Below are 18,063 nucleotides of genomic sequence, written 5' to 3'. Positions count from 1 at the left end.
TCTAATTCTTCCAAATCACCTCTCCGGTTTCTTCTAGCTTCACACCTCACTCGCGCTCCTCGTCCTGTTCGATTCCGTGCGCCTCGACCCTTCCGGTCGGCATGTGTGCTCGTCAACGGATCGGACACCTCCACTTGCAGATCCTTAAGTAGCCATTTCAGCTAGATGGCATCGCATGTTGCAACAGTCGCTCCTCTATACTCGGCTTCGGTGCTCGACAGTGCAATTGTTGGTTGCTTCTTGCTACTCCACGCAATCGCGACGCTCCCAAGAGAGAACGCGAATCCGGATGTGGATCGGCGATCGCTGGCATTTCCGGCCCAATCAGCATCAGTGTAGCTGACCAACTACGCGCAGTATCAATCCGATATAGTAGCCCCCGGTCCTTAGTGTCACTGACGTACCGGAGTACACGTTGTGCGCACTGAAGGTGCTCCTCAGTTGGCCGCTCCATGAACTGACTAATCACACCAACTGGGTAACTGACGTCTGGTCGAGTGATAGTTAAGTATATGAGGCTTCCGACAATCTGTTGAAACCTCTTCGGGTCGTAAACCTTTCCGGAGTCGGGGTGAAGCTTGACGGTTCTATCCAGAGGAGTCGAGACGGACTTACAATCTGCCATCCCGAACTAGACGTAATGTCGTTGGCTGATCAGTATGCCTTCAGGGGTACGGATCACTTCAATCCCGAGGAAGTAATGAAGGTCCCCCAGGTCCTTCATGTCAAATGATGTCGCGAGCTAGAGCTTTACGCGGTCAATTTCACCTACATCCGATCGGCTTCACACCCTTCGGTGCGTCAACCAGTTCCCAGGTTTCATTCTCCGCAAATACGCGCATCTCCTCCTCCATTGTGGCACGCCAATTTGCATCCATCACCACTTCTGCGTAGCTCTCCGGTTCACGCACTTCCGCTACACGCGTCATGTACGCATAATGATGCACCATGTACTCGTTGTATCCGAACCGCACAACAGGGTTCTTCTAGCGGGTAGATCGGTGTAATTGCTCATTAGCCGATGTTGAGGCTTTCTCGGCCAATGCGGACTTCGCTCTCGAAGGCCCGTCATCGCTCTTCTCGAAGTCGGATTCGCGTCGATCCGAATCGCCCTTATCCGTGCCGTACTCTGGCATCTTCTTCTTCCCTTTTTCCTTGCGCGTAAACCATCTCCTCGGCTTCCTATGCGGGGAATGCACGACCGAGTCTCCACCACTAGCTGGCTCTTCTTCAGACTGGTCAAATCGACCTAGTCGCTCGTTCGGTCCACTTAGCTGAAATGAAATCGAACTCTCATCGAGGGTCTTGATTGCTCGGTCATCCGGAGTCATTTCAGCCTCGCTGACCTCATCATCACAACTCGGGTCCGGAGGTCCGGAGTTGGAGTTGAGGTTCGAAGTCGGAGGCAAGTAGCAGGACGCGGACTCGTCAAACACAACATCGCGACTCACGCGAGCTTGTTTGGTTCGGGGATTATAACAATTATAACCCTTCTGTTTGTCTGAATAGCCGACCAAGTTACACATCTCGGCTTTCGCGTCCAACTTCCTCGATTTCTCCTTCGGCACATGCACATACACAATGCTACCGAAAACTCTCAAGTGTCATAGATTCAACTTTCTTTCGAAATACAGCTCATACGTTGACACCTTGTCTCCGATCCGATTCTGGATGTAGTCCACGGTTCGTACCGCTTCGGCCCAATAGAACTTGGGCAAGCTATTTTCTTCCAACATTGCTCGCGCCACTTCCACAACCGATCCATTTTTCCTTTCGGCTACGTTGTTTTGCTGCGCCATATACCTACAATTGAATTTGCGCCAAATTCCCATTTGTTGCAGATAACTGTTAAATTGGCTGGAAAAGTATTCTTTTCCGCCATCCGACCGCAGGCATATGATCTTTCTCCTTGTGTCCCTTTCTACCAAGCTTTTGAGGGCTTGGAAACAGTCGAAGACTTCACTCTTCTTTTTAATGAGATAGATCCACGTGTGCCGCATGTAGTCGTTGATGAAGGAGACAAAATATCGACTCCCGCCAATACTAACGTTCTGTGCTGGCCCCCATACATCCGAATGTATCAAGTCGAGCTAGGGAAGTCGGTGTTGCTTCCCTAGCTGGCAATCTTCACAAATTTGGGCCTTCCTGCCACTAAATTTGGGCAATCTGAACACAACTTGTTTCCATTGCAAGTCCTGAAGCCTTTGATAGTTGATGTGGCCTATCTGCTTGTGCCACAAGTTGATATCCGACTCCACTTTTTGTCCTTTTGCTAACATTGCCGTGCCAACATCATTGGTGTCGAGGATAAACATCATCCCGTCTCTGCGCCCTTGCGCAATAACTTGGTCTTCTTCCTCGATGAAGCACCCGAGATGCGTGAACTAAACTTGCATCCCTTGGTCGACGATTTGCCCAACCGATACCAGATTATTCGTGATTGTCGGGATGTGTAACGCGTTCATGACTTTCCCTTTTTGCCCGACATGGCTCAGGGGAACTTCATCGACATTCTCGATCGGATGCAGAGTGCCATCTCCTGTTGCGACTACTCCCGGTTGCATAGGTTTCTCAAGGTATGAGAACCACTCCATATGGCTTGTCATGTGGTTTGACGCATCGGAGTCAACGTACCACACCTTGTCCGATTTCGGGGTGGTCTTCTTCATCGAGTTCGCTTCGTGTCTCGTCACGAAGGCTGCCTCCTTTCCGACTTTTTCGGATCCTTCGGCGTAGTGCGATCACTGCCAATTTCCTTTCTTGGTTTGTTCGGATCCGGATCCGCGCGCTTCTTCCAGCACTCGTTCTCCTTGTGGCCTTTCTTGCCACAGTACCAGCATTCCACGAAGGATTTCTCTTGCCAGTTCTCGTCACCTCGACTCCCCCTGTTTCCGGAGGGTCCGGAATTGCTGTCGACATCACTTCGGTGCCTTCTTCGTTGATCCCGTCGGCCGCCTCCATTGCACACCGACTCGCCTCGTCCGCCACGACCACAGGACCGATCTCCCTCCGTGTACAGTATCTTGCTATCGGCATGCGTACTCGTCGACGCACCCGCGTGGTTCTCCTCTATAAGGAGCATCGACTATAGGTCGAAAAACGACGGCGTATTCTCCCGTGTGCACACAGCAGTTCGGAACGCTCCGAACTTCGACGCCAGTCCCCTGAGACAGATCTACACCATTTCACCTTCCTCGACGTTCACGTCGATGGAGGCTAAGGAGTCGCATATATCTTTGATCTTCGAGGTGTAATTAGCCACCGACAAATCGTGTTGTCGCAAGTTGCTCAACTCCTGTCTGAGTTGGAGCTTTCGTGGTGCTTGCGGCGATTTCCCCAAGCATCCTTCGGCATTTTCGCATCCCGAATATAGCTTAGAAGCTGTTCGCCCACACAAGACGCGAAGCAGTAGAGAACTTTGCTCGCCGACTGTTCCCAAGCCGGGAAGTCTCTGTGTGTCGAATTAGGTGCTATGTCATTTGCTCCATCAACATAGGTCCAATATCCATGCCCGAGCAGGTACTGATGCATCTTGTATGACCAAGACGCGTAGTTGTTTCTGTCAAGCTTCTCGGTCGGAAGTGAGCTAGCCATGCCTTTATCCATTCTGTTTTTCCTGTTCTATACGAAGGTTAGGTTTTCTTCTTGAGCTAAGGTCGGCAGCAAGAGGTTCTCAACCCTCGCACTCTGATACCACGTAAAAAGAAAAGCGTGCGGAAGAAACAAAAAACCGAACATAGGAAAAACGCAGGTTTAATGGAAAGATTGGACACACAGTTCGTGGGAGAGAGAGAGGGAGAGAGAGTCAATACACACAACTCTATTCAAAATAATAATACTCAGTCTATACATAGGATGTGCTCAATGAGCACTTTTATACAAGTCCATACGGACTGACAAAAGTACTGACACATACTTCAATGCTCATAACTGAGCTCTACACTAACTCCCAAAATATATTCCTATGCGGAATATCTTTCCAACAGCCTCGCGGTTCACGCAGCGCTACAGCTTCTCATTGCGCACCGGTTTACGCACCCGGTTTACACACCAATCCGGCCTAACCGATGGGTCCCAACCGATCTGGTTCTCGGCTTGCACAGCCAATCCGGCCAATGTTGAGATTGTATCTAAACAAAGTCTAAGTCCATGCATTCCCTTCTCATCAAAACTAAATATAAATCCATAAATACTCTCACTTAATACTATATTCCTTTTATATCCTACCCCTATAATCCCCCTCTTCTTAGAGCCCACCCCCACCCCCACCTATCACTTATCATATACATACATATAACCACTTTCACTAATCAATGCTTTGCCTATCACGATTCCCCGTTTCCCTCTCTCCCCTCATTAAACTCCTATCTCTCTCGCTCTCTCTCTCTTCCCCCTATACAAACCTACCCTCTTGTTGTAAATGACCTTGGCACTGATGAGCTCTACCTAGAGCGAAACTAGTTTGCACAAGGTCTTTCTAATGAAAATTTCTTAAGCTTTTCTTTTTTTCTCACTCACTCTTCTCTTCTTCTTTCATCTAATTCTCTCATTCTCTTTTACACTTGTTCACCTCTAATCCTACTCACCTTAGTTTCACTTGCATCATTGCTTTATTTCTTTTCATACTCTTCCCATATTATCTCAATGGTTGTGCTAGTTCGCTAGCACTACTTGTAACGAAGCTACGGTCACAACAAGGATCATCGACCCTTTTTTTTTTAGCAAGGATTTCGCACTTGTAACTTAGTGGATAGAGTGTTTGTTTCCTAAGCAGAAGGCCGAAGGTTCAACCCTTTCCAAGAGCGATTGAAATAATGATCAGAAATCTCATTTGGGTTCACAAGACTGGAATTGGTTTATGTGTCGAAGATCGAGGTTTAACCAATCTCATATGCGTAACAATACTAAGATACTCCACATTTATGGTCTCGTATAGTGAAATCAATTTTTACAAACAATAAGTGGCTCTAGGACCTAACAAATGCAAAACTTTACTATTGTATTATGCATGACGGGTTTACCATGGAAGCAAAAAGTTATAGTGTTTTTGGTCCCAAGTAACCATAGGGAATGAGGTATTTTCCATTTAGAGACTCGTATAGAGTTTTAGTACTTCGTCAATTATCGATTACGATGATTCATTTCTGTGGTTTAATTAATCATTTCACATAAATTGATTATTTATTCGTCAACTTAGATGCACTGATTAGTAATTAGAAGAATTAATACGATCATTGATCCTTTCTTTTGGAGCAAGGATATCGCACTTGTCGCTCAGTGGATAGAGCGTCTATTTCCTAAGAAGATGGCCGAAGGTTCGACCCTTTCCTAGTGCGATTTAAATAATGATCAGAAATGTCATTTGTATTCACAAGACTAGAACTGGTTTATGTGTTGAAGATGGATGTTTAACCAATCTCATGTGCATAATGATACTAAGATACTCCACATTTATGGTCTCGTATAGTGAAATCAAATTTTCACAAACTACAAGTGGCTCTAGGACCCAACAAATGCAAAACTCTACTTTTGTATTATGCATTAAGGGTTTACCATGGAAGCAAAAAGATATAGTGTCATGGGTCCCAAGTAACCAAAATGAATGAGGTATTTTTCATTTAGAGAATCGTATAGATGATTAGTACTTCCTCAAAAATCGATTACGATGATTCATTTGTGAGCTTTAATTAATCATTTTACATAAATTGATTATTTATTCGTCAACTCAGATGCATTGATTAGTAATTACAAGAATTAATAGGATCGTCAATCCTTTCTTTTGTAGCAAGGATTTCGCACTTGTAGCTTAGTGGATAGAGCGTCTGTTTCTCAAGCAGAAAACCGAAGGTTCGACTCCTTCCTAGTTAGATTGAAAAAATGACCATTCATGTCCTTTGTACTCACAACGCTGGATGTGGCTTATGTGCTAGATGTTTAGTACTTCCTAAAAAATCAATTATGATGATTCATAAATTGATTAGTAATTAAAAGAATTAATAGGATCATCAACCCTTTACTTTTGTAGCAAGGATTTTGCACTTGTAGCTCAGTGGATAGAGCATCTATTTCCTAAGTAGAAGGCCGAAGGTTCGACCCCTTCCTAGTTAGATTGAAATAATGATCAAAAATGTCATTTGGGTTCACAACACTGGAATTGCTTTATGTGTCGAAGATAGAGGTTTAACCAATCCCATGTGCATAATGATACTAAGATACTCCACATTTATGGTCTCGTATAGTGATATCAAATTTTTACAAACTACAAGTGCCTCTAGGACCCAACAGATGCAAAACTCTACTGTTGTATTATGCATGAAGGGTTTACCATGGAAGCAAAAAGTAATAGTGGTTTTGGTCCCAAGTAACCAAAGGGAATGAGGTATCTTCCATTTAGAGACTTGTATAGATTTTTAGTACTTCGTCAAATATCGATTACGATGATTCATTTGTGAGCTTTAATTAATCATTTCACATAAATTGATTATTTATTTGTCAACTCAGATGCACTAATTAGTAATAAGAAGAATTAATAGGATCGTCGATCCTTTCTTGTATAGCAAGGATATTGCACTTGTAGCTTAGTGGATAGAGTGTCTGGTTCCTAAGCAAAAGGTCGAAGGTTCGACCCCTTCTTAGTGCGATTCAAATAATGTTCAAAACTATCATTTGGGTTCACAAGACTAGAATTGGTTTATGTGTCGAAGATCGAGCTTTAACCAATCTCATGTGCGTAACAATACTAAGATACTCCAGATTTATGCTCTCGTATAGTGAAATCAAATTTTCACAAACTACAAGTGGCTCTAGGACCCAACAAATGCAAAACTCTACTTTTGTATTATGCATTAAGGGTTTACCATGGAAGCAACAAGTTAGAGTGTGATGGGTCCTAAGTAACCAAAATGAATGAGGTATTTTGCATTTAGAGACTTGTATAGATGTTTAGTACTTCCTCAAAAATCGATTAAGATGATTCATTTGTGAGCTTTAATTAAGCATTTCACATAAATTGATTATTTATTCATCAATTCAGATGCATTGATTAGTAATTAGAAGAATTACTAAGATCATCGACCCTTTCTTTTGTAGCAAGGATTTTGCACTTGTAGCTCATTGGATAGAGCATCTATTTTCTAAGTAGAAGGTTGAAGGTTCGACCCCTTCCTAGTGCGATTGAAATAATGATCAAAAATCTCATTTCTATTCACAAGAGTGGAATGGGTTTATGTGTCGAATATCGAGGTTTCATCTATCTCATGTGCGGAACAATACTAAGATACTCCACATTTATGGTCTCGTATAGTGAAAACAAATTTTCACAATGTACAAGTGACTCTAGAACCAAACAACTGCAAAACTCTAGCGTTGTATCATACATTAAGGGCTTACCATGGAAGCAAAAAGCCATAGTGTGATGGGTCCCAAGTAACCAAAATGAATGAGGTATTTTGCATTTAGAGACTCGTATAGATGTTTAGTGCTTCCTCAAAAATAGATTACGATGATTCATTTGTGAGATTTAATTAAGCATTTCACATAAATTGATTAATTATTCATGAACTTAGATGCATTGATTAGTAATTAGAAGAATTAAGAGGATCATCGACCCTTTCTTTTGCATTAAGGATTGCGCACTTGTAGCTCAATGGATAGAGCTCCTTTTTCTTAAGCAGAAGTCCGAAGGTTCGACCCCTTCCTAGTGCAATTGAAAAAATGACCATTGATGACACGTTTGCATTCAGATGTGGAAGGATTGCGCCAAAATAGAAGGATAAGAAATATTGCTTCTAATTTTGGGGTTTAGGCACTCTATTCACAAAACATAATGATACCAGTATCACTTGTTCTCAAAATACCGTTGGAAAACCTCAAAAATTTATCATTTCCTAAACTTGAGAAAATGCTAAAATTATGGTATAATCCAAATGGTACAATGTTCACTAACACTGAGAAGTCAAGAACTAATGTATTTTATAACAAAAAATGTTTGTACAAAGCAATAATATTACTAAATATAACTTTTACATCTTTCTAGTATTACAAACGGCACTCTCTTACAATAGATACCAAAATTACATTGATGAGTGTAACATTTACAAAAATCACTCATATCATGATCCAGAGTCGCTACTATAACTAATATACAATGCGGATTGTTCCTCGTCATCTTCGGATGTACCTATTACGACATTGTCTTTAGTTAAAACTAGATGTTGACATTCCATGTTATGTGTTGACGATCTTGTTTGCCTTCGACTTGAGACCCCTTGTAGAATAGGTAATTTCTCCTTGATGATATCCAGCTTTTGTTAGTGTGAAGTCGTAAACAATAATATCTACGTCATCAATGTCTAGGCATGAAGTACTACGAATATTTCTTTTCCTCTTTCTATTCCCCCTTAGCCGTGGACATTCCATCATCTCTAATGCATACTTGCCGGGACTAAACTTGTCTTTGGAAAGGTACACTCAGAGCCTCGGAGGCAACGACCTAATGGTGTGTATCTACGCCAACCGGTGGTTACAACAATATTTCTCTGTATCTCACACATACTCTCTCTCTCTCTCTCTCTCTCTCTCTCTCTCTCTCTCTACAATAGTTATGCACATACAACAATATGATCAAAAGAAATTCCAACGTTGAATCATGGAAAAATGAAAAATGGTCTCGCGAGTTGCGATCATCCAATTCGTCACCCTACATATATGTCTTGCTTATGAACGATTGTCAAACAAGGGAATGTATCAATAAGGTCTTTTTCATTGCTCCCAGTATTACAAAGAACGAGTTTACTTGGTGTCGATCGAAAACGCATTGGAGCGAGCCATAAGTCAACAAGGCTTTGTTTGGAACTATAATCAACCTCTATGAAGTAAGGAAGATTTGTAGTGATGATGACCCTGGAAAAGGGTGGTTGAGCTTATGTGTTGTTCTCACTACAAGAGCACTAGGTTATCATTCCCATGGACGTGCAGATTTATGTTAGGTTCTCTCACATAACAATGTCATGCGATTGACTTCTCACAGGTAAAAAATGGCATTCCCATTCATGGTGATCGAAATCACCGAGCGCTTGGAATGTATTATCGAAGAGGACAAATTCAATTGAGAACATTGGAGATGGTGGCTTCATTGTTCACAATAGTAGGCAGAAAACCCTGCACATGAGGGCTCGGTCTCTATCATTGCACATGATCACAAACACCAATGAAGTATAAGCATGTCCCTTTACGCCCAATGTTCTTGATACATACATTTGGGCTTATTGGGTTTACACTTGGGTTTTTGCTTTAGTGTTTCCTACTTACATCAACAACCACACATATTTCCACAAATTATTATAGTTAGAATGTATCCTTGTGAGTTTATTGGATGTAGCCATAAACATTGCCTACATGGCATTTTCTCACGAGGTGTTGCTCCTTGAGTTTTGTATTATCACGCTCTTTAATAAATTAATACAATTGTTTCGAATAGTTGGGGTCATCTAAAACTAAAATCTCCAACCACTTGGTAACACCAAGCAACCATAATTTACATAGTACGTAAAATTCGTGTTTGTCTAGCATAACATTCGTTTTCATACGTTGGAAAACGAATGTGAATGTTATTCAAACATTCTTGTGTTTTTTTATTGTTTTTTTCCCATTTTTTTAATGTTTAGGGTTAATCCAAAAGTATGGTATTTATCATTCTTCGAGGGTGTTTTTCTTACGTGAATGCACGTATGGTATGTATGGTTCATACTATGACCATAAAGATAACATTTATAGAAGCTTTAAAGCTGAATATATAACCTACAGATTACAAGAAATAAGTTTTACCCCCACATGATCACGCAAGGCATTTTTTGACTTGCACATGGCCTTTCATTTCGGCTTTGGAGGGAGGGTTGCCAGAAATGTAATGAAGGAAAAGAACAAAAATACGACTTTCGAATGCTTCACATTGACGATGGACGCCACGTGTCAGGGCGGCGGCCACGTCGGACGAGTGTGCCGCGTGTCAGGGCGGTGGACACGTTGGACGAGGGCTGGGCTGTGTTCTCCCCCCCCCCCCCCCCCTCTCTCTCTCTCTCTCTCTCTTTCTCTTTCTTCTTCTTCGTCGGCGCGCGGCACACGCAGAGAGGCAGAGAAGATCAGAAGGCCGTAAACCCTAACCCTAAAAGTACACCGACGCACGAGCCAACCATGTCTGATCGTCTCACTCGTATCGCCATCGTTAGCTCTGACCGCTGCAAACCCAAGAAATGCCGCCAGGAATGCAAAAAGAGCTGTCCCGTCGTCAAAACAGGTCTGCGTTCCTTCCTTTCCCTCTTTCACTCTGTCTGTATCTCTTTCATCTGTTCCAGTTTTAGATCCCTTCTAGAAGGTTTCTTTCCATAGCCTGGCCTATCCACCGGAAGTTTTGCATGTGAAAGCATGATTTTAGCACCTTTAGCCGTGAATGATTTCCAATAAGATAGTGTTCTAGATATGAAACTGTGTCAGACATGCTTTTATGTGAGATTTATAACATACTGACCTTAATGCAAGCGATCCACAGGAAGTTTTTTCAGTGAATGCAAGATTTTACTGTACCAGACACTGTTCCTTTAATTTTTCTTAATACAAAGGTTTCTCTCCGCATTTATAGCATGCAGTTATGTAGGAATCCGTGCAATAATCATGCTTTTGACGATTCTAACCATGTCCACTTTATGGAAGACCTGCAGGAATAATTGTGTATTATGGAAGTTCTCTGAGAATTACGGCTTTTGAATAACTATAAGTTATGTTGGAAGATGTTTCTATTTGGAAGTAACCACTAGTTATCGTGGAATCTGTGCATACTTTTGAATAATGCTAGATATGGAGTTTTTTCGCATGCTGTGCACAATCTAGATAAAGATTAGTGTGTGCAAGCAAGATTCTTAGAATCTTAGTCATGGCTCCTGTAAAAATGTAAAATATCAAGGGTATTATCCAGGTTTCTAACATACTAGTTAAAGTAGGAGGCAAAAGCATTATCCAGGACTTTTTTGAGTATGTATAATTGGAAGGTTCCTTATCTACTTATTGCGTTTGTTTGTCATGTTGATTTTTTTATGCTGGCGTGTTTTGAGGTTTCTAGCCAAGTACTCTGGGAGATTTGTATAATACACAGTTTGAGTTTACTAATTATGTATGAAACATAAATATTTGGCTGTACAATTAGTTGCTTTGAAATTCTACTTTGAGTTTATGTAATGCAACAAGGTTTGTACAATTAATTATGTTGGAAGCTGCTTCTATTTGGAAGTAACTACTAGTTATCTTGGAATCTGTGCATACTTTTGAATAATGCTAGAACCGAAGTTTTTGAGCTTGCTATGCACAATCTAGAGAAATAGTAGTGTGTGCAATCAAGATTCTAAGAATCTTAGTCATGGCCCCTATAAAAATGTAAAATAAAAAGGGTATTAACCAGGTTTCTAGTGTACTAGTTAAAGTAGGAGGCATGCAAGCATTATCCAGGACTTTTTTGAGTATGTATAATTGGAAGTTTTCTTATCTGCTTAGTGCGTTTGTCATCATGATTTTTTTATGCCAGCGTGTTTTGAGGTTTCTAGCCAAGTGCTCTTGGAGATTTGGCTGTTCAAGTAGTTGCTTTGAAATTCTAATTTGCATTTATGTAATGCAAAAAGGTTTGTGCTGTAGTAATTGGAAACTGTGAACACAAACTTTTGGAAATTCGAGACATGGTCCTTTGGGGTTTGAATAACTAGCCTATTGATTGTGTAGGAAATTTATAGGTTTAGCTGAAACCAAGATTTTGGAAATCTGTTTACTGCTTCGAATTTCGCTTAATACGATGATTCTTACCTTATTAGTTATGTAGAACAGGAATTATTTTTCTGCAATCAGGATTTCCAAAGTTCTGTGCTTTCTCGTATGTGGAGGTTTGTACCATAGGGATTATGTGGAAATAGGAACATTGGCTGTCAGAACATGCTTTTGGAAGCTCTAGCCATGGATTCTGCTAGTTATAAGATATAATTCCAGAGTACTTGTTATGAGGAAATAAGAAAATTCGGTTGCATATTAGCTACCTAAAACTAGAATATTTGACATTTGTATTCACAGCTATTTATAGGTCTTATGTCTCTACAGGGGGCTTGATTACGTATATTTTGTCAAAGATCATCTGTGCTCCTTGATGAGATTCATTCAATTTTCACCATCTGCGGAATTAGTAAAAGTCAGGAAACATTGAAGCTCATGGGAGTTTCTGATGAGACTCTTTTAAGCCTCAAGCTCTCCATATGCAGGATTCAGAATGTGTCAGGAAACATGGTTATGCTATGTAAAAATTTGATAACATGGAAGTTCTGCAGCTTATTAATCTTACGAATTAGTAGCACATGTTAGAAAAACTGCGTATGCATGCTAGCTGGCAAGATCGTTATAGGTTCTATAATGACTATGCCCTGGTATGACAGGACTTCATTTGTATAAGGTCTACAATGCCATTGAACTCACATTTTTTTGGCATAATTAATTCAAATTTCTGGATGTGTTTCAATGCACCCATGTTTCTGATAGTTCAAGTGTTAACATACAGGGAAATTATGCATTGAAGTGTCACCTGCTTCTAAAATAGCTTTTATCTCCGAGGAATTGTGCATTGGGTGCGGTATCTGTGTCAAGGTAATTTTTGGGAGGATCATTAAATATACAGAACATCCACCATTTTGTGAATAGTATTATCATTTTCAGAATTGAGGGTTTTCCAGGAAATTTAGAGCATGTATTCAATATAATAGAATGTGTGTTCTGTCTGCCCTTTATCTAACTTGGGAAATTATTGCAGAAATGTCCTTTTGAAGCTATTCAAATAATCAATTTGCCAAAAGATTTAGATAAAGATACAACTCATCGCTATGGACCAAATTCGTTCAAACTTCACAGGTAGGCATATATTATTTTTAACAAGCTTTAAGTTTTTTGATATGTTCTAAGTACATCATTATTAAACAATGATTGCATTCTGTTATTTATACGATCTATCGTCTCAATTCAGGAATACAATTTATTATCAGAAGTGCATTCTGAAAACTGGTTGATATCACCTATTGTTCACATAAAGATTGATGGATAAATGCCTAGGGACTGCAGTATTAATTGAACACAAATTGAAGTTTCAGTTATGTTTTGGATGGTTGGGATCTTAACCAAATAAAAGAGGACCCTTGTGACATATTAATAATCAAGTAATAGACAAAATACTCGAAACATGATTTGAAGTTTCATGTAGGTTATGCGAGAAACTAGATTGTAACTAAAGAGAGAGATCAATTGTGGCATCTTCAGATAAAACAGTAGTACTTGAAATGCAAATTTGAGCTCCATGTAGGTCCTAGGAGAATAGATTGTAACTAAACACAATGTGGATAACGTGACCTATTAATGACCAGATAATAGAGATTCTTGAAAGACAATTTCAAGCTCTGTTTAACTTCTGGTAGAAGTGAGTTGTATCTACAGACAAAGGGGACAGTCATGAGGTATTTAGAAACTCTTTTCTTCGGCTTTTGTGTGAGCCTATACCACCCGTGAGCATTGTGGCTACTGAAGGAAGGAAGATATACCTGTTGTCCAGGCTTTGTAACAACGCTGCCTTGGGGTCATAGGTTCTTTTTTGTATGAAATCTTCTTTTCTATTTTCTTTTCGGATTCATTTATGTATATTGTATTGCTTTTGGATTATAAAGGTAAATATATGAAGTGATAGGCATTTCTCTAACATAGTGCCGCACTTCCATTCAGGTTGCCTGTTCCTCGACCTGGTCAAGTTTTAGGTTTGGTTGGAACCAATGGTATTGGTAAATCAACTGCATTGAAAGTATTGGCTGGCAAACTGAAACCAAATCTTGGTAGATTTGAAGTAAGAAATGTTACTTGAAACTTGATAAAATATTTTATTTATAATATGTGGATGTCATTACATTCTTTTTGGTTCATGAAATCAATATATCTTACAGAATCCTCCTGATTGGCAAGAAATCTTAACATACTTCAGAGGATCTGAACTCCAAAACTACTTCACACGCATACTGGAAGATAACCTAAAGGTAATGTGCATAACGGAGCATATGACACAACTTTTTTCTTCATGCTAAATCACATTCCTGTGGGTAGTTTCCAAATTTCACATTTTTTGCAGGCAATCATCAAGCCTCAATATGTTGATCACATTCCAAAGGCAGTAAAAGGCAATGTACAAGAAGTCCTTTCTCAAAAGGATGAAAGGAATCTCAAAGAAGATCTCTGCCATGATCTTGACTTGATCCAAGTTTTGGATCGTGATGTAGGTGATCTCTCTGGTGGAGAGCTACAACGTTTTGCCATAGCAGTTGTGGCAATTCAACATGCTGAAATCTACATGTTTGATGAGCCCTCAAGCTACTTGGATGTGAAACAACGGTTGAAAGCAGCACAAGTGGTCAGGTCCCTTCTTCGGCCAAACAGGTTAGGATCTATATGTGTAGAGTATCCCTAGTTGTGTGGTGGATCAGGCTAGTGTTGTAATATCTAGTAATTGACAATTGGCAAATTTCTATCATAAAACTTGTCTGTTGAGTCTGCAGATAGGACCTATAATATGTACATTGTCTGGCACCTTAGAATGAGAAGTAAAGGGTTTAGACTCAGGTTAACACTAAAGTAGCGATACTCATAGACTATGGTTGATGATAATACCTTGAAGGGTTCTGAACAAATAGGGTAGACTTTTGATTATGAAAGAAAGGGCTAATAAAGGGCACTTCTGGTTCCAGCATTTCTCCTATTTGACAATCATCTAAGTATCGATAGTTTGCAAATTCAAAAGTACACTCCTGATATATATACAAATTTTTGAAGTTTGATTTCTGCTTTCACTTGCGCAAACACTACTGTTTGCAGCCTATTAAAAATGGGTTATGAAAAGATTGCGAATGCATTGTTGTCAAACAATGGGTTACTAGCCTTGAGGCAGAAGTAAATTGCAAATCCCAGTCTCTAGAAATGATAAGCTTCATAAGCAGGGCTCTTCTCTGGTATGTATCAAGAACGCAGTTGGTCAACCTAACTTTTCCTTCTCCATTGATTGAATGAGATCCAGTTTCTGTTGAACATGGTTTTCACTTTCTCAGTCTCCATCACTTCAGTCTGACTTGTGCTTGTCAGAGGGCCAATCAGTTACCTTTCCAATAACATAACAGAATAATAAATTATAGGATCATACTGAATGAACAATTATATAAAGAAGGGAATTTCATAGTTTTATTCATATTGGGATTGTTCTATGAAAGTTATGTGGAAGAAATATATTATGAAACTATTAATGTATATCTTCCATAGAATACTTATATGATGTATATCATCACGTGATAAGTGGCTACTTGAGATGTAAGAAACAACGTAGGGATGATTTTTCCTGTGTAGAGGTTTTGCATGATGTGCTCATATTATGATGCAACTCTCAAAATCATTCTCTAGTTCATACTACAAATTTGGGATCTGATTTGTTTTTTCCCTCTGATTTTAAGTTCTTGTTAGTCCTGGTGGTTTTGCAGTTATGTCATAGTTGTGGAGCACGATTTGAGTGTGCTGGATTATTTATCTGATTTTATTTGCTGTCTGTACGGGAAGCCTGGTGCCTATGGAGTGGTCACCCTTCCATTTTCAGTTCGTGAAGGCATTAATATCTTCTTAGCTGGATTTGTTCCCACAGAGAATTTGCGTTTCCGAGATGAATCTCTTACCTTCAAGGTGACAAAGAATTTTTTTTGTATCTGTATGGAAGTAATGAAAGTAGTTGCTATCCCTTGATCTTGTTCTGCCTATATTATTTCAGGTTGCAGAGACTCCTCAGGAAAGTGCTGAGGAGATCAGGACATATGCTCGTTACAAGTATCCATCGATGACAAAGACACAAGGGAACTTTAAGCTAGCTGTAAAGGAGGGAGAATTCACTGATTCACAGATTATTGTTATGTTGGGGGAGAATGGGACTGGCAAAACAACATTTATCCGCATGCTGGTATGGCCATCTTTTTCTTTAGAGTTCAATATTTTTGGTTTTATCCCCAATGAGCAAATGTAATATATTATTAAGGATATTTTGTAAGGAGTACTGGTTTTAATCTCTCAGGGCTTAAATCAAATCATATCTCAACGAGTTGTTTTTTTCAGGCTGGACTGCTTAAGCCAGATACTGTTGAGGATGGTGATATAGAAATCCCAGAGTTTAATGTGTCTTACAAACCACAGAAGATTAGTCCCAAGTTTGAGAACAGTGTTCGTCATCTTTTGCATTCTAAAATACGTGACTCATATATGCATCCACAATTCAACACCGATGTCATGAAGCCATTGCAAATAGAAGCACTGATGGACCAGAAGGTTATGAATTTGTCAGGAGGTGAATTACAGAGAGTTGCTCTTTGTCTTTGCCTCGGCAAGGTAAATCATCTTTTTCATTTATATTTATGTTTAGCATATTTGCCAAGTCTCCAAATTAATTAATGTTGGAAAAAAACAGCCTGCAGACATATATCTGATCGACGAGCCGAGTGCATATCTTGATTCAGAACAGCGTATTGTTGCATCAAAAGTTATCAAGCGTTTCATCTTGCATGCCAAGAAGACCGCATTCGTTGTTGAACACGATTTCATCATGGCAACCTATCTGGCTGATAGAGTGATTGTATACGAGGGAAAGCCGTCTGTGGATTGTGTTGCAAACACGCCTCAAAGTCTCTTGACTGGAATGAACTTGTTCCTTTCGGTAGATTCATGAACCTTTAATTTAGTTTAATGTTTGTTTGTTTAGGTATGTACATACTCACACATGAGGAACTTGCTATTAAATAAACTGTTGCTTTGGTTTCAGCATTTGGACATTACATTCCGACGGGACCCAACTAATTTTAGACCTCGTATAAACAAGCTCGAATCCACGAAGGATAGGGAACAGAAGTCTGCTGGGTCTTATTACTACTTGGATGACTAACTGCATTTAGAAAAGCAAAAATGTTGATGAAGTCTATCATCAGAGGAAGAGACCTGCCAATGCCAGAGCTACCATGCAGTTGGGATAAATATGGGTAAATTCTAAAGGATTCAGAAACAGAGAATGAGAGAGAGAGAGAGAGAGCACAGCCCCTCACAAAATTGAAGCATTGTGAGACCCGTAGGATGTTTTACAACTTATATGGATGTGTATTGCTAATTGTTATTCCTGCCTGTTGTGAGATTTTTCCTTTTGTATTTTCTACTAGCTATACCTCTTTGTTTGTTCTGGAAAATTTTGATACATTCCAGCTTAAAAACCTGTACTTTTCATTGAGAAATTTGCCTATCATAAAACCTATAAATTAGGTTGAATGTGTTGTGCTGAAATTGTAAATTGAGATCGTTAAATGCTCTCATTTTTTGGGATTGCGTAATATGCTGATAGTTGAAACACTGAAAGCATTACAATGTCACTGTTCAGAAATATGTGCTGAATTTGAAATATTAAGTAGTGGCAGTGAGATGCTACTATAGCTGGGTGTGTTAATATATGAGATACCAAATTAAAAATCTTTATGAGACATTTTCGGAAATGAATGTGTCAGTACTTTTTGAATCGATGGTTTTGAATTATAAAAGCTTAAAGCTACAGATGCTATTTGATATGGTGTAAAGAGGAAAAGAGGTATTGTTGGTTGAGAAATAAAGGAATTGTGCGTTTATATTTCTTTGATAAGTAACGTGTTATTATTTGAAGGTGAACAGTTTTGAGAAGGGAATGGTCTAGCAGTTCACAATGGCAACCTATTACGATTGACTCACAGCTGTCCACGGATGTACAATTCTCATTAAGATTGTGGGGAAAAGAATTAGGGCACCCTTCATAGTTGAATGTTTTATTTAGATTGTATGAAGAGTATTGGCACTAATTTAGTTAATGTTTTGATGTTTGGGAAAGTTTTACTCTTCCAATTTGATTGTGATGTGTATTTCATCATGGAATTTCAGAAGTACAGAATAATTTAAGTCTTTTGTTGAATCATT

The 18,063-nt window shown here is 39.7% G+C and overlaps 1 protein-coding gene across 1 annotated transcript; it reads left to right on the top strand.

Moving 5' to 3' along the window:
- The first annotated feature begins 10,098 nt into the window (after positions 1–10,098).
- Positions 10,099–17,449, top strand: LOC147852306 (ABC transporter E family member 2). The gene is made up of 11 exons (XM_087334001.1): positions 10,099–10,294; positions 12,584–12,669; positions 12,833–12,930; positions 13,789–13,906; positions 14,004–14,093; positions 14,186–14,490; positions 15,579–15,774; positions 15,860–16,045; positions 16,198–16,467; positions 16,547–16,792; positions 16,898–17,449. Exons 1-11 carry the CDS (start codon positions 10,192–10,194, stop codon positions 17,015–17,017), a joined length of 1,818 nt encoding a protein of 605 aa, XP_087190127.1. The 5' UTR covers positions 10,099–10,191; the 3' UTR covers positions 17,018–17,449.
- Positions 17,450–18,063: the final 614 nt, after the last annotated feature.

Source organism: Azolla caroliniana, unplaced genomic scaffold, assembly GCF_043228905.1.
Source record: "Azolla caroliniana isolate FFs.n. ecotype wild unplaced genomic scaffold, voAzoCaro1.0.p SCAF_18, whole genome shotgun sequence".
Lineage (NCBI taxonomy): Eukaryota > Viridiplantae > Streptophyta > Polypodiopsida > Salviniales > Salviniaceae > Azolla > Azolla caroliniana.
The sequence above is the reverse complement of the archived record's forward strand: the minus strand, read 5'-3'. Positions and strand labels throughout refer to the sequence as shown.